At 44.2% G+C, this 26,436-nt stretch overlaps 1 protein-coding gene across 1 annotated transcript in view; it reads right to left on the bottom strand.

Annotated features, from left to right (window-relative positions):
• Positions 1–26,436, bottom strand: part of galnt14 (UDP-N-acetyl-alpha-D-galactosamine:polypeptide N-acetylgalactosaminyltransferase 14 (GalNAc-T14)) — a 74,742-nt gene that overhangs the window by 10,337 nt on the left and 37,969 nt on the right. Inside the window, exons 4-11 of the mRNA XM_029114674.2 lie at positions 22,716–22,783; positions 22,428–22,493; positions 18,663–18,784; positions 14,280–14,367; positions 12,409–12,493; positions 6,703–6,806; positions 3,871–3,997; positions 24–116 (exon numbers count right to left, since the gene is read on the bottom strand). Coding sequence (XP_028970507.1) covers positions 24–116; positions 3,871–3,997; positions 6,703–6,806; positions 12,409–12,493; positions 14,280–14,367; positions 18,663–18,784; positions 22,428–22,493; positions 22,716–22,783 — 753 coding nt within the window. The remainder of the gene's footprint in view (positions 1–23; positions 117–3,870; positions 3,998–6,702; positions 6,807–12,408; positions 12,494–14,279; positions 14,368–18,662; positions 18,785–22,427; positions 22,494–22,715; positions 22,784–26,436) is intronic.

Here is a 26,436-nt window from a genome sequence, read left to right on the forward strand (position 1 = left end):
CAGTGGCGTAGCATGTCACTCACTCGCCATAGGACTTGCCCCGCGCTGCAGGACGAGCCGAGTAGTAGAAGAGCTTGAACTCATCCATCCACACCTCCGCTGTGCGTCTGGTGTTCCTGCAACATAGCCAGCAGAGAACGGTAGGCGTTTCACATCTAACCACTTCACCACCAGGGTGGGTCAGACGGGCCGCGTGAAAACGCCTAGCATGTATGTGACCAAATTACCACATGCCTACACAGCCAGGGCACATTGTTCTCAAACATATTCCAAGGAAATGTTTGCTTGAGGAGAGCACCAAAATCGTACATTTTCTGAGAACCAAGTGCACAGCATTATATTTTAAGCATGTCTAGCTAGTTCCCACTTTTAACAGAATGTCATGGGCCTTATGGCCATCCTAGGTCCATTTCTATATTAGATTAGGCAAATACAGTATGCGACTGAGAATTTCAAAATCCTCAGACCAAAACACACCTGTCGAATTCCTCTAGTGGAGCTGCTACAACCAGCCTTTAAAGTCTCAGAGACCCCCTGCCATGAATACAAATGAATAGGTGTGCTGTCTCAATGGAGGGTGGGATTGAATTGGTCAGTGGAACAGTGAGTGAATTAGATAAAAACATTGTAGTAATGGGATTCCTCTGACACTGCTACTGTGTCCCAATACACATGTATTTAACTTGTTACAGACGTTAAAGGAACCATTTTCTCCACTTTCATACTTTATGTACTAGACTTTTATTTACAGTTGTGAAAATGTTGTCAAAAAATCTACCTCAGTAAATATGGTAACAGCTATATGATAATCAAATCCATCAAATATTAACTGTATTTTGGCACATAAAAATGTGTGTAATGAGGGATAAAAAAATTCATTTTTAGAGAGACAATGAAACATTAACATCTTTGAAAGGATACATGACAACACATTTACACCAAATATGGCAATCTTTTATAAAATGTTTGATTTTTATTTAACTGTAATGAATTAGCATGAAATTACTGGATGCAACCAACTATTTCAAAGGCACCACCCTAAATGGAATTACCCACTTACAATAAATAGCCTGTCGACTAAAATTAAATAGGCAGAAATGTTTTGCACAGAATAGTACCCACCTAATGTGAACAATACCATATATGGCTCTAGAATAAGCTAATGTAATTTTAATTGACAACAGGGGATGATTAGACGGTCACCAATTATTTTAGGTATTTGGATGTTCTGTGTTGGTTTCATTATCACAGTGGACAATGGGCTTGCATGGACATGTAATCAAACGTTTACTTCCCCATGATCAGAAACACAGTGATGAGTAGACCATTTTCTTTTCTTTTTCATATACAGTCATTAGAAAATTAAGGACATACCCTGGGAAGTGTTTTTTTTAAAACATTTTTGGACTTAAAATCCACACATGGATATAAAATCTTCACTTCAACTTTAATGACAGATAAAGGTAACCTAATATAACCATTCCCTCTGAAAGATTATACTTACAATAATGTGTTCATAGTGTACACCCCCAGCTTCAATAGCTAATGTTGCCCCCTTTGGCTGAAATAACTTAAATGTAGCTGTTTTGTTGTAACTATCTGTCTCTTTTTTGCCCTCTTTTCTTTACAATACAACTGTATCATGTTTGAGAGCTTTTTTGAATGGACGGCCACTTCAAGTTCCCCCAAAGCATTTCAATGTCATTGCGATCTGAGCTTTGAGATGATAAATCCATAACTCTCCTTTTCTTCTTTTAGAGATTCTGTTGAAACATTGCTTGTGTGTTTTGTATCATTATCCTGTTGCAAGATGTTATGTACAGTTCAGCTACAGCTTTTTGACGGATGGCCTCACATAATCCGCAATAATTCTCTTGTACATTATGGAATTTATGTTCAAGTCAATGATGGCAAGTTGGGCAGGCTCTCAGGCAATAAAGCAGACCTAAACCATAATGCCACAGCCTCCATGCTTTATGGTTGGAATGAGGTTCTTCTGTTCAAATGCAATGTTTTGTTTTTGCCAAACATGTTATCTAGCATTGCAGCCAAACCACTACACCGTTGACTTATCTGTCCAGAGCACATTGTCATAGCAGTTTTGACTTCATCCAAACATCAGTCGTGTCTTGACATTCTTTTTTGAGAGATGAGGCTACTTCTGTTCTGTCCTCCCATGTAGACCAAGTTTGTGCCTCCTCTTTTTGACAGCTGCACTTTAGCACTGATTGTGGCAAGAGAGGCCTATAGATCCCTCGATGATACCCTGGGACTTTTAGAGACTTTTGTGTGCATCTTCGGTCATGTAGTGGGAAGAAAAATCTTCTAATATATATGGAAGGTTGGACCTTCCAAAGTCACTTCCAACTACATAATAATACACATGGTCAACACCTTTTTGGTAAAGACACCTTTAAAAAATGTAGAGTGAGTGTTTCAACAGGGGGCTATTTTTCCCAAAGGGCGAAATATTTTTGTGCTATTATACTTATTTGAAATACTGTTAAAGCAACAAATATTTGACAAACATACTTCTGTACCAAAGCTCCACATAACCAATAAGCCAATCTATGTGCATTTTCAACATTCACTAGGCACATTTTAATCCCAGGAAACATAAACTACATCCCTCCATTCCTTATAGGCTACATAGATGTTGGATACCAGACCTTATGATCATCAAAATATGCATCACAAAAGTCAAACCTAATTAATATATCATCAGAGGCACCCGGATCCCATCGGTTTGGTACTCCCAGGCAGGAACACGGTTTTAGCCTACAGTCTCACAACACTTCTCCTTTCTCCCAGGGCTGGCCCGAGCCTTTTGGGGGCCCTAAGCAAAATTTGATTTCAGGTTCCCCTTTTCCCTATTGTTCCGAGACTCACTAGCAGACTGGGGCCCCCTAGAGGTCGGGGGCCCTAAGCGACCGTCTATGTCTCTTATGCCTAGGGCCGGCCCTGTTTTCTACCTAACTTTCTCAGAAGGAAACACACTCAACCGCAACTGTGCCTGGCTTCTGAACAGTGGTAGAAGACTTTGGGACAGAAAGGAGTGTAGTGGCTCGTAACACAAATTACAAAGAGCAGGTGAATAATTTACATAGAATTATCAGGTTGCATGCTGAGCCACCAGCTGTCATTAAAAACCTGGCTTTTTTTCCAGGACATGAATTCAAACATCATACTTGGGAGTAATTATTCATTAACTCACTTGAACTATGCTACACATACACATTTTGCTGACTGGATTCATTAATTATTCATTCAAGGGCCTAATGTGTTTTATGTTGTAACTAAAGAGACAAAGCTCATCAGTGAATGGGAACAGTCAAAGGACAGTCAGCCAAGTCTAGGGCTGATTTTCACGCAACGACGGTTTCTGAAAATGTCTTTGTAATCAAAACAAATACTGTGTTGTTCACTTCTAATCTTCAGTCCATACCATGGCTTTTCTGCAGTATGACTGCACATTGAAATGTTGCTAAATACATTGTTAAGCAAGAGCAGCATTCCTGATTCTCTTCAAAAATAATAACAACTTTGATATAAACATTACAGAAAAAATGATAGACATTGCCCACACACATGAACAGCTAACTAAATCCCTGTGAAACGCAGCAATAACACCCTCCAAAACAGAGACCAACTAATCTAATGTGCAGAAAAGAAGAAAGCTTAGCATAATGCATTCAAAAGACTGTTTGGCAAACCTTGCCTTTTAATCCTATAGCAGGCAGTTGTAAGAGTCATGGCTCTTAAATTGACACACACTACAAACTACATATTGAGTTGATGTAGGCTGGGGTTGCCCTTGTGATTTGGAGCCGGCTCTGAGATGAACACAGTGCAGACGCAGTTAGGTCTTACTTGATGTAGGTATTGGCGTTGCCCTCAGGGAAGATGTAGGGGTGTTTCTTGCGAAAGACATGGCCGACTCTGCTGCAAGGAATAATTTCCAAGCTCCCTCCACACATCCACACCCGGAACGAGATCTCTACAGGGATCACAAGCACACACACACACGCACGCACGCACACACACACACACACACAGACACACACCACGGCAGCCATTAGTTATCATTGTCCCATGGAATAGCTCAGGGGACAGCCATGACCCACAGAAAGCAGTAGTTTATTGTATGGTCAGAGGTTCTAGACAGTATGAGTTATGGATGACTGGAGGTGCAACTGGTCAATGCAGAGTTTAGGAGAAAGAGGTCTAATAGGCTGGCGACAGGGGATGGGAAAGGTGAAATTCTGAAATGCACAGTTTTGCATGTATTACAATGCATTGTTGGAAATATATAAGTCAAACCGAGCTACGCTATCATCCTGATGTTATATTATTCCTTGCTCCATTACAATTCCACATACCGTAAATTACCCATCATCATCATCATCTGTATACTGGATATTTCATGACATGATACACGATAACTCAGAAACACCATATAGATCATGTTGAAAGAAATTGATTACATTTTGTGTTTTGTTTATTTTTCCTCTCACATTTCACCCAAATTTTCTCCCCTCTCAATTTCAGGATATCCAGTTTGCTATCATGGCTTTGGCTCGTTGCAACAACTCCACAGTAGGATCTAGATATGTTTCCTCCAAACATCAGCTGTCCTGATTCTTATTACATCACTCGTGAGACCAGGAAGTGTTTAGATGGTCCACCTGTGCTTGAGGGTGACTCATTCCTCAGCTTTACAATGACTGAGATTGTAGGTGCCCATTCTACCAGGATGAGGCGCTAGAGTGAAACTGCTCATCTACAGTGTAGGGGCAATAATTAAGAAGCGTAATTTGATTATAGTTGGGATGAACGTGCCTGGAACAGGATGCAAGAGTATTTTGCACCAATGCACAGTGAAGAGGATAGTCTCAGAGGTAAAATGTATCCAAGAATCTCAGAAGTTGGTTGAATCTTGTGGTGAAAAACAACAATTAGACACCACCTCCATGCCAGCAGGCTATTTGGATGTCTTGCCAGAAGAAAGCCTCTATTCTCAGCAAGACATAAACATCACTGCTGGGAGTTTACTTAGCGTCATTGGAGCTCTAGTTGTTAGTGGTATCTATGGTCAGATGAGACAAAAATAACACTTTCAACAACAATAGAGTTGAGTTTGGTTTAAAAAGTCATGCAGAAAAAATCCTGCTCATCATTTTGAAGTATGCTGGTGGATATGTGATAGGTCTGCTGTGGAGCTGTTATGCTTTCAAAAGACTTGGAAAAACATGTTAGGATACACAGAATTATGGACTCTGTCAAGTACCAGGGGATATTTAGACCAAAATCTGTCTATCTCTGCCAGGAGATTAAAACTGGAGTAGTTTTGGATCTTCCATCAGGCTACAAGCATTTCTCCAGATCCAAAAAACTGATCCAAAAAAACTGCTAAATGTGGGGTGAACTGAAGAGGAGAGTTCCTAAGCTGGGACCAAAGACTGAAGGATTTTTAGAGACTGTGCATGAATGAATGATCTTAAGTCCCCTGCTTTGCTTCTCTCACCTCAAACGTTAAAGAAGACCCAAGAGATCTTGACAAGGGGAAGGAACACAAAGTGATAAATGCATGAGTGCTAATAATTGGAACACGTGTTTTGAGAAGAATATGCATTTCCAGAATGTTTTTATTTTTGTTTTAACTTAACAAAGGTTAGATATCTCCCACTGTTCTAAATCAAGTCGCAGCCGGGATAGGTACTGCAGCAACTGTCTACTTGGTTGCTTTTGGTTTGTCTGATGCTCCACTCAATCTGCGCAGTGGGAGCAAATTCCATTAGTATAGTAGCTGTAGGTGGCTGTGGAAGGCCTCAGATCTTTTTGTGTCCCCACCCAATTCTCGAGATGTTCAATTCCCAGGGGTGTAGATTTAGGACCCATAGACCATGACTCCCCGCAATATGCAGCACAAACCCCCCCCCCCCCCCGCCCCGTTATGGCCTCGTCTTGGCAGCTCCACAGCAGGTGTGGAACGGCTGAAGATCAGCAGGTACGGCGTGGTTGAAGATCAGCTATATGCTGACCTGACTTGGCAAGCACCGCGCTCCACCAACAACGCTAAAAAGGACCACCTCAAGCAAACTGCTCGAAGGTATCCCAACGTCCGTCTCGTTGTTTCCATTCGAACGAGTCGAAGGACGCAACGCAGGCGTCCGTGTGTTGGTAGAGAATGCCTGAAAGAGAGAGGAAGCAAAGACAAACGCAGTGGAGCTATGAAGTGAAAGTGAGCGGGAGGACGGGGGGAGGGCAGGCGATTCCAGTCGAACTGTACCCTTCACAGCGCTGTGTTCTTCGTTGATCTGAAACAGCATGTCGTAAGCCGCAGTGGGGAAACAGTCTGTCGACCACGAGAACCTCAGCATCATTTTCCTGGATAGTTAAGTCCAATATATGGAGGCGGTTTGATTGATTGACCTGCAAGACGAGGATGTCTTCGGTCTTGAACGGGGCTAAAATCACCACCGCAAGCCGAATACTTTCCCTCCAAAATGTCCGGCGCAATAAATCAACTGTCCCACTTTAGAAAGAAAAGTTGTCAAGGCGACAGTGCCCTTGAGCGGACAGAAGGACTTGTGTCAGCTATAGCGGAAGGCTATTAGTGTTGACAGGCTGCTGTTCAGGTGCTCTCAAGCACACACAGTAGCCTAATCCTTCAGCTACAGCCCAGTCAGCTGATTCACTCACCAAAGTTCTCTCCGCCCCAGATGTCCATGGCCGTGTCATACTTCCCCAGATGGTTGAACCACGACTTGTCAATCACAAACAGCCCTCCGGCGATGATAGGCGTCCTGTAGGACCAAGAAAAGGAATTCAGGGAACATTACATCTTGGAATTGGGACTAAATGGCATATGATGGCTTCCCTCCCCGAAACGAACAGAAAACACATTCATGGTTGTGAATCCATCTCTCTATCCAAATCCACTCCAGCTCAAACTAGCTTGGATTTTGAGGATGTTATATTGATGTTGGCCCTGCCCACTGAGCTGCAGAGTACAATGTAAATTGATTTGAGCGATGCTGTGTATGAGGCGGGCTGGGCGTGGCGGCTGACAAGCAGAGGCCAGGGAGACGTGAGAGAGGATATACCCGTTCTTTGTCTGGCGAAAGCTGCGAAAGGTACGCCCAGGCCCCTCCAAGGTGTGCCAACTGGCGCCTTTCTAACACAATACCCTCTCAGCGCCGAGGCGGGAGAGAGGAAAGGGAGCGAAACAGAGGCCTCATCATGTTGCTAACGTCAAGTCCATTTTCAATTTAACCGCTTCGCTTTTGAACGATGAGGAGCATTGTTTCCGGTCTAGAAAAAACACACCATGATGTTCTTTGCTGTCAGCAACATGTATTCTCTGCTTTCGCTCATAGCTGTTTCTCATTCCCCGTCTTGTCTGTACATTACGTTTTTGACCAATGATGACAGAAGATGGGTATTGATTCTTAAGGCAATAACACTGTGTCTGGCCATTAAGAACATAGAGTGACTCGAGGCTACACCTTAAAAAGACATCCCCTAATAGATACATTGACATCTGACAAAAGACAATCCTGGCTAGGCGAGATCAAGTGAGCTTCCAAACTACAGCTTAAGGCTGCATGTTTTCCTTCTGCATTTTAAGTCTTGTATCAAGACATGACTAGTATTTTTAGTGTTAACAAAAACTCATGATTCATTGATTCCACCAAAAATATATCAGCTTAAAATCAAAACATCAAGCATTGGCCTTGAAAAAGTGAAATTGCAAACCCCATAAACACATAACAGACAGTGAGAGAAAACAAGCAGCAACATAAATCTTGTGTTGTAAATCTGATCAGCTGCAACAGAAGTACCGGGCAGACTTAATGAGTCCTGTTGTAAATACAGAACGGAGCAAAACAGGGGGAAATGATCAATCTTTGGACAATGCTGTAAATCCCAGAGCCCAATGCGTCACCAAAGCCGCCCTAGTTATTGCTGTCTGCCATTAACTACTGCTTGCTGCTGCCTCCATATTCAGATCCCACTCTAGACAGACTGTCCATAAAATGACAAACAATTGAAAAAAGAAATGACTGCAAATGACATGGCTATAACAGATGACGATGGGACTGAATGGCTGGAGGATGATGTGCAGTGACAGGATAGCAACAGGCTAGCAAGAGCAGGAAGATGGGGGATAATGACACATTGGTGAGTCAATATGCCCTGCGGAGTCTGCCATGTTCATTAAATGACATGTATTATTGGGTGAATGCAACGAAGAACAGTGATTGGCAGTGAGCAGTAAGTCAGTCTCCATTGTCCCTTCTCTCGAATACTGCAGGCATGAACCTCACACTGTGTGTGTCTGACTGTGTTTGTCTATGTCTGACTGTGTTTGTCTATGTCTGTCTGTGTTTGTCTATGTCTGACTGTGTTTGTCTATGTCTGACTGTGTTTGTCTATGTCTGACTGTGTTTGTCTATGTTTGAATGTGTTTGTCTATGTCTGTCTGTGTTTGTCTATGTCTGACTGTGTTTGTCTATGTCTGTCTGTGTTTGTCTATGTCTGACTGTGTTTGTCTATGTCTGTCTGTGTTTGTCTATGTCTGTCTGTGTTTGTCTATGTCTGTCTGTGTTTGTCTATGTCTGTCTGTGTTTGTCTATGTCTGTCTGTGTTTGTCTATGTCTGACTGTGTTTGTCTATGTCTGTCTGTGTTTGTCTATGTCTGTCTGTGTTTGTCTATGTCTGACTGTGTCTGTTTATGTGTGTGTGTGTGTGTCTGTATCTACAGTGGGGAGAACAAGTATTTGATACACTGCCGATTTTGCAGGTTTTCCTACTTACAAAGCATGTAGAGGTCTGTAATTTATATCATAGGTACACTTCAACTGTGAGAGACGGAATCTAAAACAAAAATCCAGAAAATCACATTGTATGATTTTTAATGAAATAACTTGCATTTTATTGCATGACATAAGTATTTGATCACCTACCAGCCAGTAAGAATTCCATCTTTTACAGACCTGTAAGTTTTTCTTTAAGAAGCCCTTCTGTTCTCCTCTCATTACCTGTATTAACTGCACCTGTTTGAACTCGTTACCTGTATAAAAGACACCTGTCCACACACAATCAAACAGACTCCAACCTCTCCACAATGGCCAAGACCAGAGAGCTGTGTAAGGACATCAGGGATTTTCTGGATTTTTGTCACTCACAGTTGAAGAGTACCTACTTCTACATGCTTTGTAAGTGGGAAAACCTGCAAAACCTGCGGTGTATCAAATACTTGTTCTCCCCACTGTATGTCAGTGTGAGGACATGTGTGTGATGCTGCACCAGTCTGTGGAATATGACCCAGCTGCCAGGCTGAGTGATCAGCACACCACCCTCATTAGACCCTCGTTCCTAACTCTCCCACCGACACCTTCCATGGCTGTGGAGAGCCGGGCTAGAGGGGGAGCCGGGCTAGAGGGGGAGCCGGGCTGGGGGGGAGCCGGGCTGGGGGGGAAGCCGGGCTGGAGGGGAAGCCGGGCTGGAGGGGAAGCCGGGCTGGGGGAAACACAGTGTCTACGGGGCCCCACCCGGTGTCATATCCTAGTTTTTATGCTGCAGTAGTCTATGATTAGTGTAGCCTGGGGGGGGGGGTGTTCAGCTGGGAGGACTGTCCGAATTCTCACGCTGCAATCGTTTTGGAGGGGGCAAGGTTCAGTGGGAATTCTAGCCTATCGTTGATTTGAAGCAAATGCTTCTTTCAAATCTCAGGAGGACCTGAATCCTTGAACCATGCCTAAGGACTTCCAGGTTTGACCCAGGCCAAAGTCACCTTCACTGTCCGCAACTCTTTGAGGCATCTCTGTCCCTGACTACCTGGTTGTGCAGCTGACTTCGATTCTGCCTACAGACTCTGGACACAGCTTTATTTTGAACCCCTGATTGCAGTGCTGTTGTGCTGGGCTGGGGGGCTGGTTTTTCATGGATATTGTTTAAAATCATCATCACATAAACAATAAATTACAACTTACTTAAGAAAACACGTTTTTAAGTGTATGCCAGTCAACTGAATACAAAAACTGAAACGTCTCATGCGCATAAATATTCACACCCTTTATTCAGTCATTTTTAGAAGAGCTTTTCCCAGCAATCACAGCTTTGAGTGTTCTTGGGTATGCTTCGACCAGCTTGGCACACCTTGATTTGGGCAGTTTCTCCCGTTCTTCCCTGTTACATCCTCTCAAGCCCTGTCAGACTGGATGGCGAGCATTCAGTGCCATCCAGGTTATTGGGCCACTCAAGGACATTCACGGGCTTGTGCTGAAGCCACTCTAGCGTTGTCTTGGCTATGTTCTTCAGGTTGTTGTTGTGCTGAAAGTTGAATCTTCACCCCAGTATTGAGTTACTGTGCACTCTGGATCAGGTTTTCCTCAAGGATCTATCCCTATCTATTCCTCATTCCTGACCAGCCCCAGCCAATGCATCTCTGTCGAGGTGCTCCCACCAACACACTTCACTAGAGGGATGGTATTAGTAAGATGAGTGGTACAATGTTTTCACCGGACCTAGCATTTGGCTTTCTGGCCTAATAGTTTGAAAATATTTTCCCTCATGGTCTCAGAGTCCTCGTAGGAGGCGTGTCATATGCCATTTGCTCAGTAGTAGCTTTGTTCTAGACACTCCAGCATAAAGGCCTGATTAATGGTGTACTGCAGCATCGGTTGCCCTTCTGGCAGGTTCTCCCACCACTGCAGAGTCACTCTGAAGCTCTGTTAGACTGGCCATTGGCTCCTCGGTCACCTCCCTGAACAAGGCCCCTTTTTGCCCAGCTATTTTAATTTCACTGGATGGCCAGCTCTGGGACGTGTCTTGGTGGTTCTTCCATTTAACAAAGGAGACCACTGCGCTACTGGAAAATCTCAATGCTTTAGCAGGTTTTTTAATAACCTTCCCCTGAAGTCTGCCTTACATCTCAGAGGTCCCTTAAACGTCATGGCCTGGGTTTTCATTAGACATGCGCTGTGTCTAGGACCTCATACAGACAGATGTGTGCTGTTCTAAATCATGTCCAAATAATTACATTTGCCACAGGTGGACATCAGTCAAGTTCCAGACACATCTGAAGGATGACCAAAGTGGGGTATTGTGTGTAAAATGTATGGCACATTTTCAAATACACAACAGAATGTAGAAGAAGTGAAGGGGTCTGAATACACTCCAAAAGCACTATGCTTTTGGGTATCAAGGGACTAACGGGAACATATCGAGCAAAAAACAACATTATAAAGTTTTACATAGGCAGTACCGTAAAGAGCAGGCAGCTCAAAGAACTTCAAAGAATGTATCCTTAGTTACTTACACCACAGTGAAGGCTGGTGCAATGAGTGATTCTGCTCATTACTTGCCCTATGCAGGCAGAAAGTCTCAGAAGGGGGGCTTGAAGGAGACTGCAAAGTTCAGGCATCATTTACATAGCCTGATCAGAATTTTGCAAGTTCTTGCAACGCCCTAGCAACGGACGCTAGAACTAATCAAAATCCATTATGACACAGGACGAGACACTATTTGGCAAAGGTACAATATTTGGCATGACAGGCCCTCCAGATTGCCTTGAGCAGGTCTACAGGAGCCAAGAGGAGAGGCTCATCATCTTACTCATTTCTCCAGTGGAGGGAAGATGGCAACCCTCAGTGCAGTGCTGAATATTCATGATGGAAACACACATTTGCATTTATGCAGAGTGACAAAAGTATCAAATCTTTTTATAGAAATGATGTTCTTTCCTGGAAATGTGCTAGAGATTTGAATAAATGCAGCTGATATGGTAGAGAGAAATGCTCTCATATCTGTACATGTATAGTAATTATAATTGGAAATTAACAGAGAACAAACGTGAGAGATAGAGACATGCTTAAGAGAGATCAATCATTCTAGCCCGGCATGAAAATAATCTGGCCTGGATTTTGAGCCATCTGGGGCAAGGAGATCCACTTTTTCAGGCTGAAATAATGCAAAGGTGCTTTAATTGGCTGTGGGTCGGTCTCCTCCCTGATCTTCTCTGGGCTTCCACCTCATTAGCCAAGCTGCTGCTATCTCTGCAGAGATCAATGGTTTAACTGCCTCTTCCAGCTGCTGCTTTGTAGTTTGTCTCACAGACTGTTTAGATCACAGGACAGTAAAAGGCAACATTGGGATAATTAATTCCATTGTTCCTCAGCTCCTGTCCTTGCAGCATGCTGTCGGCCAAAGGACATGTGGAGGAAAGGATGGGTGTCAGGCTGACCCCCTTCTCTACTCTCCCTCCTCCCTTCTCTAGCTCTCTTCCTCTCTTCTTCTCCGCTCTCCTTATCCCTCCTCCTCAATCCCTTCTCTCTGTCCCTCTCCTAGATCTCTCCTTATATACCTCCTCTTCGACCAGGTCAAATCTGTCTCTTCACTTACTTAATGGGTTCAGTGGGGTCAGCTCTCCTGGCTTTCTGCTCGGCCGACAACTGCTCCCATTTGAAATGTAGACTCCAGTCAAAGCCTGTGGCAGACAGCGAGAGAGAGAGAAATGATGAAAACATGAATTGAGAATGTGGGAGGGAGCGAGAGAGGGAGAAAGGGTTAGAGGTTACGACAGAGGAGGTGCAAGAGAGTTCTTCAGGTCAGAATGAAGATTGAGAAGCAGAGGTGCAGTACAGGCGAACAAAGAACGTACTTGAAGGCTCACTTGGGGCAGGAAAAACAGAATGTGAGAACAGACACGGGTGTGCCTTTCGTGGTTTGTGAATGACATTGCTAAGCTACTCTTCGTTGCCAGATACTGTTATTGTAACCAGGGCAGGGCATATAACTGACTGCTCCTCACAATAACACCTCCACTATTTGTACATGTCATTGGAAAAGAAGCTGTAAGGGTTGGTAAGAAACAGGTCTAGTGTAACTACATTTCTTATTGATATACTAGCTGTGTTCGAGAATTAAATGATGCGATATGTTGGTGCATTGATCGGTTATCCAGTTTTACTTATGCGACTTTTTCGCTTTCACCCATAGTCTATATTTAAAAGTGAAGAGAGACGGATCAGGGAAGACCAGGGCGGGACAGTGTGAAAGTGACCAACAGTGGCTAATAGGGACATGATGATGGAGAGAGTGGGACGATGGACAGACGGGGCTGTCTATTAGAAAACACTATAGCAACCTCTGGTCATCTACAGGAGCATCTCCTTCTCTCCCTCCTTCTCTCCTTCTATCCATCTCTCCCTTCCTCATAACACTGTCATTAATTACAGCCTTACCACTCTCGCTAACCTGTCCTATCTAATTACTCTAATGATTATGGGCCCAGCCCATTGGCCAATTTCCCTGGTCTGGCCTGAAGCATGGGAATTAACTTCGTCAGGAGTTTTCACATGAGCTTGTTATTAGCCCAGCCAGTGCGGCTCGTTCCTGACAGACGCAGTGTCCTTGATGTCTTCATATATGCATTAGAAGAAAATGCATTTTAACTTTAGAAGCAAATCATGTGTCGGCCTTTATGCAGGTCTTATTATGGGCGTGCTCGTGAGAATAGGCTTGTGCGTGCGTCTATGTCTCACAGTGTGTGTGTGGGTGTGTGTGTGGGTGTGTAAGAGAGGGTCTGGTCTGGTAGACCCAGGAGTGCTAGCACAGCGGTCTGCAGACGGGCAGAGTCTGGTCTCAGTAGATCGATGGGGATCTATTAACGCTGCATCTGTTTCATGTTGTGAAATATGGCCACGTCAATAATTAAAAAGTCCAATCTGAGGAGGCCATGCACTATTATCCACATTGATTCCCTGAATCCAGTTCTCCAGGACCACTCACTGGAGCCGATAATCTCACCGCGTGTGTGTGTGTGGGTCCTCCTAGCCAAATAATGGTGAATTGGTAGCCCTCGGGAGGGACGGGGAATGGGATGGGGTGAGGGTTGGGGTGAGGGTTGGGGTGAGGGTTGGGGTGAGGGATGGGGTGAGGGATGGGGTGAGGGTTGGGGTGAGGGATGGGGTGAGGGTTGGGGTGAGGGATGGGGTGAGGGTTGGGGTGAGGGTTGGGGTGAGGGATGGGGTGAGGGATGGGGTGAGGGATGGGGTGAGGGATGGAATGAGAGGGTATAGGGTGGAGACTGAGAGAGGCGAAGGAAGTCAGAGGGAGGGCGGCGGTGGAGAGAGGCAGATGTTAAGGTGGAGGTAGAAAAGCAGCCCGGTCGGAGGAAGAGAGGGAGGCAGGAAGAGGGAGGGAGGCGGTCGAGAAAAGGGGAGGGTGGGTGGAGGCAGTGATGAGGAGGCCATGTCCCTCCAGCTTCACACCTCCACGGAGGTCAGAGGAGGCTGCTACGTAGGCAAACGTATCCATGTTGATGATGTCGATCACTGGGCTCACCACACAGGTCGGGTCCTATGGAGGCAGGAGACAGGCCGGAGTCAGAGACCATGTTCCAAACATACAGAGAGAGCCGATGGCATTTCATTTTGGTGTTCATTATTTACCATTCTGAGGCTGAAGTTGATGAAAAAGGTATGAGTTTAATGGGGGGCATTGATGTGCTACAAGGCACTCATTAAACATAAATTATGTTCTTACAGTAGGCCACACAGTTATTTGGCTGTATTAGTCAATGCTCCAGAGGCCGTTCAGTAGTCATAGACTATGTAGACCTGAGGTCAAGGAAGCAGCTTGGGAAAACCACCAGCTTGAGGAAACGTGCTACATCTAGTTGGCTGTGCTGACTCATCGCTGTTAGGCTAACTGGAAAGTGGCTCGGGGACATTCTCTGTTCTCCTTGGTCGCCCAGCTAAAGGAAGGTTCATCAATCACTGTCTTTGATTAGATCAGAGTGAAGAGGAGGCTAACAGGCACAGTGTGAAAGTCAGGTCTCAAAATATTCTTCTCACCCACACAGAAAGGCACAGACACATAACAGCCTGAAATAACAAACGCAGTCTCAAACACAGCCTCAGTCAAAGCCTGCGACAGTCACACACACACACACACACACACACACACACAAACGCGATGATAGGCAACATCCTTGGCGGAAAGAATGCATCATCTGACATTTGATGAGCCTGGTTCCTACAGAGCTCAGTCAAGGTGATGGCGGTCAGTCAAGGTGATGGCATTCAGTCAAGTTGATGATATTCAGTGAAGATGATGGTGGTCAGTCAAGGTGATGGAGGTCAGTCAAGTTGATGATGTTCAGTCAAGGTGTTGGCGTTCAGTCAAGGTGTTGGCGTTCAGTCAAGGTGATGGCGGTCAGTCAAGGTGATGGCGGTCAGTCAAGGTGATGGTGGTCAGTCAAGGTGATGGAGGTCAATCAAGGTGATAGAGTTCAGTTAAGTTGATCATGTTCATTCAAGGTGATGGCGGTCAGTCAAGGTGATGGAGGTCAATCAAGGTGATGGCGTTCAGTCAAGGTGATGATGTTCATTCAAGGTGATGGCGGTCAGTCAAGTTGATGATGTTCAGTCAAGGTGATGGCGTTCAGTCAAGTTGATGATATTCAGTGAAGGTGATGGCGTTCAGTCAAGGTGTTGGCGTTCAGTCAAGGTGATGGAGGTCAGTCAAGGTGTTGGCGTTCAGTCAAGGTGTTGGCGTTCAGTCAAGGTGTTGGCGTTCAGTCAAGGTGATGATGTTCAGTCAAAGTGTTGGCGTTCAGTCAAGGTGATGGCGTTCAGTCAAGGTGATGATGTTCAGTCAAGGTGATGATGTTCAGTCAAGGTGATGGCGGTCAGTCAAGGTGATGGTGGTCAGTCAAGGTGATGAAGGTCAATCAAGGTGATGGAGGTCAATCAAGGTGATAGAGTTCAGTTAAGTTGATCATGTTCATTCAAGGTGATGGCGGTCAGTCAAGGTGATGGAGGTCAATCAAGGTGATGGCGTTCAGTCAAGGTGATGATGTTCATTCAAGGTGATGGCGGTCAGTCAAGGTGATGATGTTCAGTCAAAGTGTTGGCGTTCAGTCAAGGTGATGGCGTTCAGTCAAGGTGATGATGTTCAGTCAAGGTGATGATGTTCAGTCAAGGTGTTGGCGTTCAGTCAAGGTGTTGGCATTCAGTCAAGGTGTTGGCGGTCAGTCAAGGTGATGGAGGTCAATCAAGGTGATAGCGTTCAGTTAAATTGATCATGTTCATTTAAGGTGATGGCATTCAGTCAAGGGGATAACCCATGACTGCTTGGTGAAATTAGTATAGAGTATTCAATCCCTCGTAACCATTTGAAATGTTATTTGTTTCTCAGGTAGTACGCAGCTCTGAGAGGAATGGCCCTTTACAGGGATGTGGTGTGTCTTGAACATTATGCATGCATCTTTGTGCCCGCATTTACACAAATCAATAAGTAATACATTTAGAAGTAGATATGTATATATGTGGACAGTGATGGATGACTTATGTATTGATTTTTTGTAGACAAGAGCTTCCTGTATTAGCACATATATTACAAAACGTATATGCCTTCCAGGGCCAACACGTTGTTGCCATCGACAACACACCTGGTTCCTCATTTATCCACCGTGGCTACATTTGCCACTGAAGCCAGGCTCACGTGGACATCCTGCGATTTTCACGTGCACCAAATTACAGGAATTTATGAAACTGTCGCAACACATGATTATTTTGAGCAGAGCCATACTTTATTTCTGCGGACGTGAGCGAGCATTAAAACACTGCATGGAAAACATGGTGACCTAACCGTCTATAACGGCTGTGTGACTGGAAAGACTAATAATTGAATTCGGCCCAGCCCCATTTTTGGAAGAAAAGCGATGGTTAAATTAATCTATTTTCTGTAGCGGTGTGGGCGGACGGTTTTAATCTTTTGGTGTTAATTAATTACACCGGATGCATTTTGTAACACTGACGGTCAATTCAACCAGTTTGCGACTAAAGGATCCCAAACACTTCTGTCTTAAATTCTAAATGTTGCTTAAAATTGTATCAAGAGATGATTGTTTATTTTCTTTCCTTCTTTGAAATAAACTTAGATTAAACAGGATATGATCTTGTGATTCAACCCAGGATGAGTAACAGCTGGTTTTGACGGTAGCCATTGGGGGCCCCAATAAAATCCTTATCTTAGAACACAGGCTCAACAATAATGTGGCCTTTCCTTTATCAAACAGGCATACTGCCATCTAGTTCTTAGATCATGGTTGGCTGAATGACTGATGGATTCATGGTAATATCTGTTACAGGCCCATAATAGTGGGAATTAACCAGTTATGTTTAAGAAATGTTCTACATAATGAAAGCATGCTGAATAAAACAACAGTATTAAGACACGCTGCTATGCATTGCCTTTACCAACAGTAAATGTATCTGGTCTATGAACACAGGATGAGTGGTGCATATACGTTTTAAAGTAGTTTTTGAGCACACACAGCTTTCATAAATGAGGCCCCAGGGAATTAAGATCCAGACAGCACTTTTAAGTCAGACATTAATTAAGATTAGTGTATCATTTAATATCATATGTAAGCCCCCAGGTATTAGCCATTGTCCATAGGGGCATGTGAAATAACTATACGTTTAGAATAGTAACAGTTTGTTTCGATATCCAGATACATGTTTAAATTACATGAAAGAATAGCTATTTAGCTGGACACACCAGTAGTGGTTTTGGCATGAAGTAGATGAAATAACTACTTTATCTGAAAACCTGGTACTCCTTGTAAATAGCCATGTTGCAATTATTCATATCCTTTTTTTTATTGATTACTTATTTATAAGACTTTGTTGACATTTTCGTAAATAACATTTAATACCATCATATTCATATTTCATGGATGTAACAGTATTACTTCATGCACTGAAAGCCCGAGAACTCTTGGTGCATACTTTATATTCTGGGATTTTGCATGCTTTATTAGAAGGAAAGTGGGAAAGTAGTTTTTGCTGAAGGAGTTGCACCATGGATTTGAATGCTCCATTGGTACATAAATAGGGAATTTACAACTTTTTTTATTGAAGAACTATGAATATCATACTTACATAAAGTTAATATTTTTGGAAAAGTGTCTGACTGTTGGTCAGCACCTGCTGTTCAAAAAGCACATGACAAATATAATTTGATTTTTGAATGGAAACACATCTATGTTTAGAAGCTGTGATTTATGTCCATGAGAGCTTTTTGTGATAGTATGACATACAGAGAGAGAGAGAGAGAGAGAGAGAGAGAGAGAGACACAACAGTCAACCCTCTGTCTTAGCCTGGGGGAGATGGAGGGATGAGAGAGGACGGTTGCTGGTGGTGTAAGCAGAGAGAGTGCTGCACTTATTTCCAATTAGGGGTAGAGGAACAGCAGAAGGTAAACTCCACTCTATCATCAGCCACACTTAGAACTCTGAGTGCTGCTCAGAGGAGGGTGAGGCAGCCTGAGACAGTTAAAAAACACCATTTATTCCTGGAACATTGTCAAAAGGAGACTATTTGGAGAAGAGTAGGGAGGAAGGTCATGTTCACTTAAGTTTACAAAAAAGAAATGTTTAAGTCTTCTGCAAATATGGAAATATTTTAAAAGGGCAGAAACACACATTGGAATTCAGTTGGCTATCTTTTTTTCTCCTGCAAGTTGCTTCATTGTGTTCAGGAAACATTCATTCCAACAGGTATAGAGGATTGGTCTGGAGACACGTAAACGCATCAGGAGCAGAGCGATGTAGGACCTGTCACTGCCTGTCTCTTTACTGTACCTCCTTGATCCTCTGCAGCAGTGGGGGCAGCCAGTCCTTATTGACCTCACAGTGGCTGTCCAGGAAGGTCAGGACGCCGGCCTTGGCTGCGTTCGCCCCACGCACCCTGGAGCGGATCAGACCTATAGAAAGGGTTCAGAGACGGGGGGGGGGGGGGGGGGGGGGGGTCAAAGGTCACACTCCTCTAACCACTGTTTTTGTGTACATATGTCGCGCTACATGTGTGTTTAGCCACATGGGTCTGTATCTAACGCCACCACCATCAAATGTAATTTAATCTGTAGCTGATGTTTTTAAAGAGCAAATTGTTTTTCTAAGCTACTCTGAACACAACGAAGAAGAAATCGACGACTTTCACAAGCTCCTCACTTGTTTTCCGCTTCATGCGTGGAGGCGAGGGAGGTCTCAAAACGGCCCTTTCTATCTGTTTATGGGGGTGGCGATGGTTCTGGCCCTCAGACATCAGGGGATAAATGGGTACATCACCCTGCTAAGAGGGCTCAATAATCGGAGGACATTCTGTTCAGGCTAAAGAGCGAAATCAATAGTCCCTGACATAGGACGGAGCGTCATTGTAGGAAACTGCAGGACTCCTCTTTAAGTTTAACACTGCACCGCGACTCCAGCCAATTAAAAATCCCATTTCATCCTCAATAACGCTTTATTTTCTGGATGGCTGAACTCAGCCTCCTCCCTTCAACAGTTGCTAGGTGAAGGATGATGCCGTAGAGAACAGAGCCTGTGTTAAAAGAGCCCACACTGGCAGACAGAGAGGGAGCGAGACAGAGAGATAGATAACATTTCAAATGCATCCATCCATTTCGACCTTTTGTGCGTGTAATCTTTACAGACTGTTTATGTCCCTTTTTTGTAATTATTATTTGTATAATTGTTTTCCTATTTCTTCTTGCTTTGGAAATGTTAACAGATGTTTCCGCATGCCAATAAACCCCCTTTCAAATGAACTTAGTGAGAGGGGAGAGAAAGAGTGAAATAGTGTGTGTGTGTGTGTGTGTGTGTTTGTGCATTTTTGTGTGTGCATTTGTGTAAGCGTTTTTCTAGTGTAGTGATTACATCCACTACTAAAGCCTGATAGAGGCGACATGGCATAAAAGCTTCTGCTGTTTGTATCATTAAAAAGACAATCAAGTCTAAATGCCTAAAACCATTTACAATTTAACATTAGAGTCAAGGCCCCAGGGACTGATAACTACACCGGACCCCCTTCCCATTCACATACACACAGCAACACACACGTTCATCTGGCTCCGGGAACAAACAGAGGCATGCCTAACGGCTTAACGACAACATTTGCTATTCAGAAAACCACGGAATTACAGCAAAGATACAATCTCACTGGGGTTATAATGATTTTTACACTTGATTAGGTATTGTCAGTAAGACATCTGATACAGTCCGGCGTGGAATCTTGGGACTTGTCTTGAGATTAGACATCCCTCTGCTTTTTATCAGTAGAGCAGGAGTGAAATTACCCACAACGCCTCACACAACTGTTCCTCAGTTATTTCTAACGGCATTTCAAGGCTGTACATTTCAAATCATCATCCCATTCCACGAGCTTCACCGTTGACAAAGTCCGAACTGACTGCTGAGCGTATGTTTTATAAGTGGCCCTCGCAGGACGAGGAGCCAAACCGCTATGAAAGCAACGGCGGGGCGCTGCAGCCAGACCCGTGATTGCATCGCTCGACAAATCCATCACCGCTACACGCGTAAACAACTGGAAGACTATCTGTCATTACAACGACCGACCTGCTGAGCAATCATAGCGTGGTAGAGGCCGGATCCAAACGAGTTCCATTAAAGTCTGACGCAACAGAAAAAGCAGACCCCCCCCCCCAGATCTTGTCCTCTCAAACCCGCCTACTCCATCGTGCGCACCCTCCCCCACCTCCATCTCACCCCACCCCCACAAACCCCCCAGCACCCCACACTCCTCACGACACCTCCATCTCACCCCGCCTCCTCTCTGAAACTGTGCCGAGGAGCCATAAGGAGGCAAAAACATTAGCATCTTCAAATAAGCCGGCTAAATTTTCCAAGCCAGACCATCACTGACAAGATGCGGTCATTAATGGATTTCTGTCCGTCTCTCATTCATCCCGGAGCTCCTAGCGCCGTTCTCACAGGGGTGTCCACACTCCTCCATGGACTGTCACCTCTGTCACATCACAATCCGCCTTATCTAGCCCGGGCTCACAGCAAGACGAGAAGACACACTGGATCTTAGGTTTGTTGGCAACAGGAGTTTTTAGTAGGTTCAGTCACGCTTGCACTGAGCGCAGTGACAACTCGGAAATGAGTATAAGAAAACGTTTGGCGACGAACAATGAGCACTAATCAGATACCACTGTGACAGCTACAACAGTCCATTGAACTGGCCTACAACAAAACAACGTACCTCAAGACACTAAAGGCTTCAAACAGGGATCACAACAGCCCCCTATCTTCTTGCATTACAAGACAACTGAGATGCAAGACAGCATAATTTTTTTTTGTTGCTATTAGGTGAAAATAGCTACTTTCGGAGATTGTTGGAAGTGTGACTGTGAGGTTTGAGTTAAGTGGGGGTTCATTTCCCTTGCCTCTAGGCTGAACCTATCAAGGGAAATTCAAACACCTGTGAGTGATGGGTTTGGGGCACATCAATCCACACACTGCAATCTGCATCTTGTTACCGAGTTCACATCTGTGCACGTTAACTACATATTTCACAGACTGTCTGTGGTGATCCATTTGATGACACTGTGGACAAGCACAACCAGGTAGCCTTGAGGGCTTTTAACTAGAAATCAGCACAAGATGCTCTTCATTTCCTTTGTTGAAAACTTTAGCCAGTTTACAGCTAGGAATGGTGTGCTATCGCGTCACACCCTGGTGGAGTAAGGGTTAAAGGTGACACGGGGAGCAAGAAAAGAATAATTAAATCCTGGAAACAATGACTCATAAATGCTATGTAATCAGTTATTTTTATATTGTGTTTGGGCTGCATTCTAAGCAACATTTGGATGTCTTGCTATAATGGAATTAAAACACCATTCCTGTATGGGATCATGGCAGAGCCATACTTGTCAATGTCTTCTAAAAACATTGGTCCAAAATGGCTAGCTGCTAACTTTTCTCACATTCAACAGTTTTCCACTAAGGCAGCCTTGCCCCAAGTCCACCAGTACGTTCTGATAGTCAATTCAACAACACGACCTTTAGACATCACTCAGGATGACTGGTTCACTGGTAAACTATACCAGGTTTGCCTATGAGAAAAGCTAGCAACTAGCAATTTTAGATCAGAGGTTTAAACAGGATGGTTTTAACAAGTTTGCAAGAATCAGCACAGTGTGTCCTTAGTCCACCACGTCAATCCATGACCTGGGAACAATTAATGTTGTACTCTGAGGCAGAATAACAATCCACTTAAAACCCTCTCATATCAAACCACTTGAATCTGCTCTCTTGTCTCACAGCTGGTGACTGAACTTTCCTGTGACCTGAAATCATCTAGTTCAGGAAGCCGCTGAAGTTCTTCTGAGCCTGTTGTTATCTTCTCAGAACAACACGTGTCTTTTTCCCCCAACAAGTGCGTGTTCAAGTTCAGAACACAGTTGTATAATGTCTGCATTGAAATAATAATCTCTCTCTCTTAACACACACACACACACACAGAACATGCAGGAAGGCAGGCACATCCACCCACAAACCAACCCTCCCCCAAACACATACACACACACAAATGAACTACATTACCTTCCCTCCTGTCATTCCGAAAACACTTTACTTTGGGCAACTTGTTGAGTAGAAGGCAGTCGTTCGCTGAAAGACAATGTTTGGTGCAAGGTGAGATGCAATGTTCTCCAAACCGTCACCCACACAGCATGGAATTGGATTTAACCTAAAATAAACATGTTGTCAGGGACAAGGGGAAATCTTTTCAATCAGTGATTCCTTTTTTCTGGAACCTGAACCAGAATGGTAAAGCGCATCACATCCATCTCCAATCCATTTCCTCCTGTAATCAGCTGCTTTTCTACTCACCGTCCTCGCTGTAGTCATCTACCAGGAGAATCTCGTGAATTAGGTGGACTGGCGTCCGATTCAGCACACTGAGATGAAAGGGGAGCAGTAGCGTTAGAAACAGATTTCTTATTGACTACAATAACAAATATACATCAGTATAGCACAGTACCTTGAAGAACCTCCTAACCTCCTATATATATATATTTTAAATTAAGAATCATATACATATATAAATACAGGATATACTGTATGTCATTCTCCCATCTAAGAATGTTAAGATTAAAGGAGTCATTGTAAATCGTTCTGGATAAGATAAATTATTCAAATGTAAAATGTAATACAAATGCAAGAAGCGTAATCAGGTTTTTCCCCAGAGTCAGATGAGAAACGGTGCTGTGAAAATTACGAATGACATTACCAGTATGACAATATACTGCAGCTTCAATAAAACAACACTGTCATTCGTTCTGAAGATTAAAACATTAAACATTCATAACTGGTGGTTTTATATTACAAGGTTTGAGGTAATGTAGGAACGTTCCCTTTGAGTTTAGCTCTTTTCCCGACCAAACTCCATTCTCCACCAGAACCCACCCCGGTTTGTCAACGAACAGTTAAGGCTGCCTCTCTCATGGGATGCACGGCTGAAGAGTGACGACAGATGGAGCGAAAAGGTCAAATCTTCCTGAGACTTCCTTTCATCTTGGTCTGAATCGGCCCAGTCTCTTCACTTCATCACAGGCCCTCACGCTCCCTCTTTCCCTATCGCTCTATTCCACAACTCTGATTCACACCACACGCCCATCCCACCCTAAAGCTAAACCTCTTTCCCTGGCCAACTTCCTGAACATTACACACACCAGTGGAGAGCAGAGCATGTCTACCCAGGCAGCCAATCAGCATCCCCATCCCAGTACAGGCCGGGCATGCTCCGGTGATAGTGGTGAAGTCTGCGGATGACATAGTGATGCTCACGGGGCTGGCTTGGATATGCTGCGGGATTTGATTCGTAGCATGGCATGGGGGGTCTCTCTCTCTCTCTCTCTCTCTCTCCATCTCCTGCTCAGTTTTTTGTTCTTCTCTCTCTTTCCTCTCACTCCTTCCACCCTGTCTCTATTTATTGTTCCCTCTATCCTTATCTCGCCATCTCTCTGTATCTCCCCCTCTCTTTCTCCCCCTCCCGTCTGGGTGAGTAATTGGAGACTTGTCGGGCTTGTAGGTCTTTTCTTCCATGGCGGCGCATGCTGGACCCATTCATCACTTCGTTCCCCTCCTCTATCCCGCTTCATCTGTCCCCCACTGCCCCTGGAACCCACATGCCTTTATTAAGGCCCCTGACAGAAAACCGTTGCCGGTGGCAACAAGTAAAGCTTGACATTATGACTGAGTCCTGACTGAGCAGTTAAGTGCAGCCTAATCAAGGGAAGTGGGATACCATTGCCCCTGTGCTACAGTATGTCTAGAGAAGCATTACTGATAATAGCTGGAGACTTTCTTCTAGGCTGCATTCCCTCCTCCATCTGTGATTAGTCTGCTTCATTTGAAGGCAAACATTTAAATGTTAATGCTTGTATTGCATGAATAACATCAAAGTGATGGTTTCTCCTAAAACCTATGTAAGATAGGTATTACTTTGAGTTCGAATCAGTCTTAAACAAGGTGTGAAATTCGCAGAACACACAATCAAGTTGAGTCTCATGTGGGAGTTGGGTCCAGTCCAACACTGATGTAGGCTTTGGCATTTACTATGAATCACAGACGGCTCCAAGAACGTCAGAACCACTAAGAAAACAAAGTATGTTCTTCAGATAGTTTGTGTGACAGAAAAAATATTATTGATATTATAATGAAATCAGACGTAGTTCTAAAGAAATGTACTCCAAAGGCTTGTATAAACTGAAAGATATACTGTGGTGTAGTTAATCCTTTTCAATTGCATACAAAAGGAATTGCAATTCCAACAAAGTAATGTGAATATATTGTACACCAGGCTATTTAGCAGAAGCTTAAATTCAAAGCGACGTACAGTCACGTGTGTATACATTTCACTTATAAGCGACCCTGATGTGTATTGAACTTACAACATTTGCCAATGCTCTACCGCCACACAAAACCAAGGTTAAGTAATCTTTCCTTTTAGAATTAAGTATACACAAACGATGTGGAATTACTACCCACAATCAAAAGGCCTGGGCTAGCAGACTTGGGGAAAAGTGGTTAGAATGTCATTATATTGATTCCTCCTGTGTTAATGGGGCGGTTCGGCCCATGAGCACAGCGACTTTGAAGCCCACACTCCCCACGCACCCACAGGAGAGAAGCCCTCTGACTACCTAATATATTTCAGTTTCTTCAGATGCATTCCCAACTCAGGATGGTAACTATGAGTGGGAGGAATACATTACAACCATACAGAGGATCGTTTTGGCATGTCCAGGAATAGGTGACATTTGAAAAATAGTCCAATCTACAGTATTGGATTTTTTGGGGGGGGAAATACATTATGATTTGTTTAGTGAGTACACACTGAAGGAGTCAGTTTGTGGGCTCCTTCTCTCCGTGACAACGACGACGACTTCACAAAAAATGACATGATCAGAATGTAGCATCCCAGTGCAGTATTTGGCCAGTTCTCAGCTGAGGCAATGAAATAAAAGGGAGGCCTCTCCCCTCCTCTCTACGGCTCCTTTCCTCTTCTGACCTTCAGTCTACTCTCCTCTCCTCCACCTCTCCTCTACTGATCTATCTATAAGGTCTGTCTGCTGGAGAGAAGCAGGCTTTTAGGAAGGTTTCCAGCCTATTCCCACTCCGCCACTGAGGGTTCTGAGAGCTGAACTGTAGTAATAGCCTCTGTCAGCACGACCACAAATCAAGAACAGAGGCCCAAGGCCTGCTTTTCAAACCCGCTCTGTATCAATGTTTGATTCTGGCACTAGCCGAGGTCAGAGAGAGAGGCAGAGAGAGAGGCAGAGAGAGAGAACGGGGAGAGGGAGAGCTGACAGACAAACAGACAGGCTGAGAAACCACAGTGGGCGGTATGCCACACTCTAACCAGCCCATGAACCCCCAGCCTGCCTCAGTTCACAGGGAGGTGCCAGAACACACAGGAACCTCAGGAGATTAGCACTGTTGGAGTCGTTTTTCCCATTAGCTACATCACTGATGGCGTGTGGCAGACGGCTGAGGGAAGCTGAGCCTATGTTGTTACAGGCAGTTGGAATGGAGGCTGCCATGATGACAGAAACATGCTGGCAGCCACGGAACACTGTACTAATTAAACCCCACCCGCTCAAGGCCACGGGGAAGGCGTTGGTACCTCAGGAGGTGTCTGAATGTTCCTTCACACTACCCAAGACAAAGACGTGAGTGAGGAGCAGAGATGCGCAGAGTGAGACGCACACGGACACAAAAAGAGAGAGAATCAGGAAGATGAATTCATTATCAGAAAAGCAAACCTCCATTGACATTCTTCCATAGCTATTGTTCGGGAAAGAGCCTGGAACTGGAGACCATTATTTCCTGAGCCTGCAGTGTGACTAGAGGCACAATTACAAACTTAATTTTTTTCATGCGGGCTGAATCCTACTGGGAGGGATTGTCTTTTAATTGGTAGAAACGGCAGAGCTTGAAAATGGTTTGGGGCAGACACATACTGTAAACAGGAATGGCATTTCCCTTGGTGAACTCCTCTCTGTAATCATTAAGACACAGCCCTGTCTCTGCTGACTACTCTAGCTGT

The sequence above is a fragment of the Esox lucius genome, chromosome 18 (genome assembly GCF_011004845.1).
Source record: "Esox lucius isolate fEsoLuc1 chromosome 18, fEsoLuc1.pri, whole genome shotgun sequence".
NCBI classification, from domain to species: Eukaryota; Metazoa; Chordata; class Actinopteri; order Esociformes; family Esocidae; genus Esox; species Esox lucius.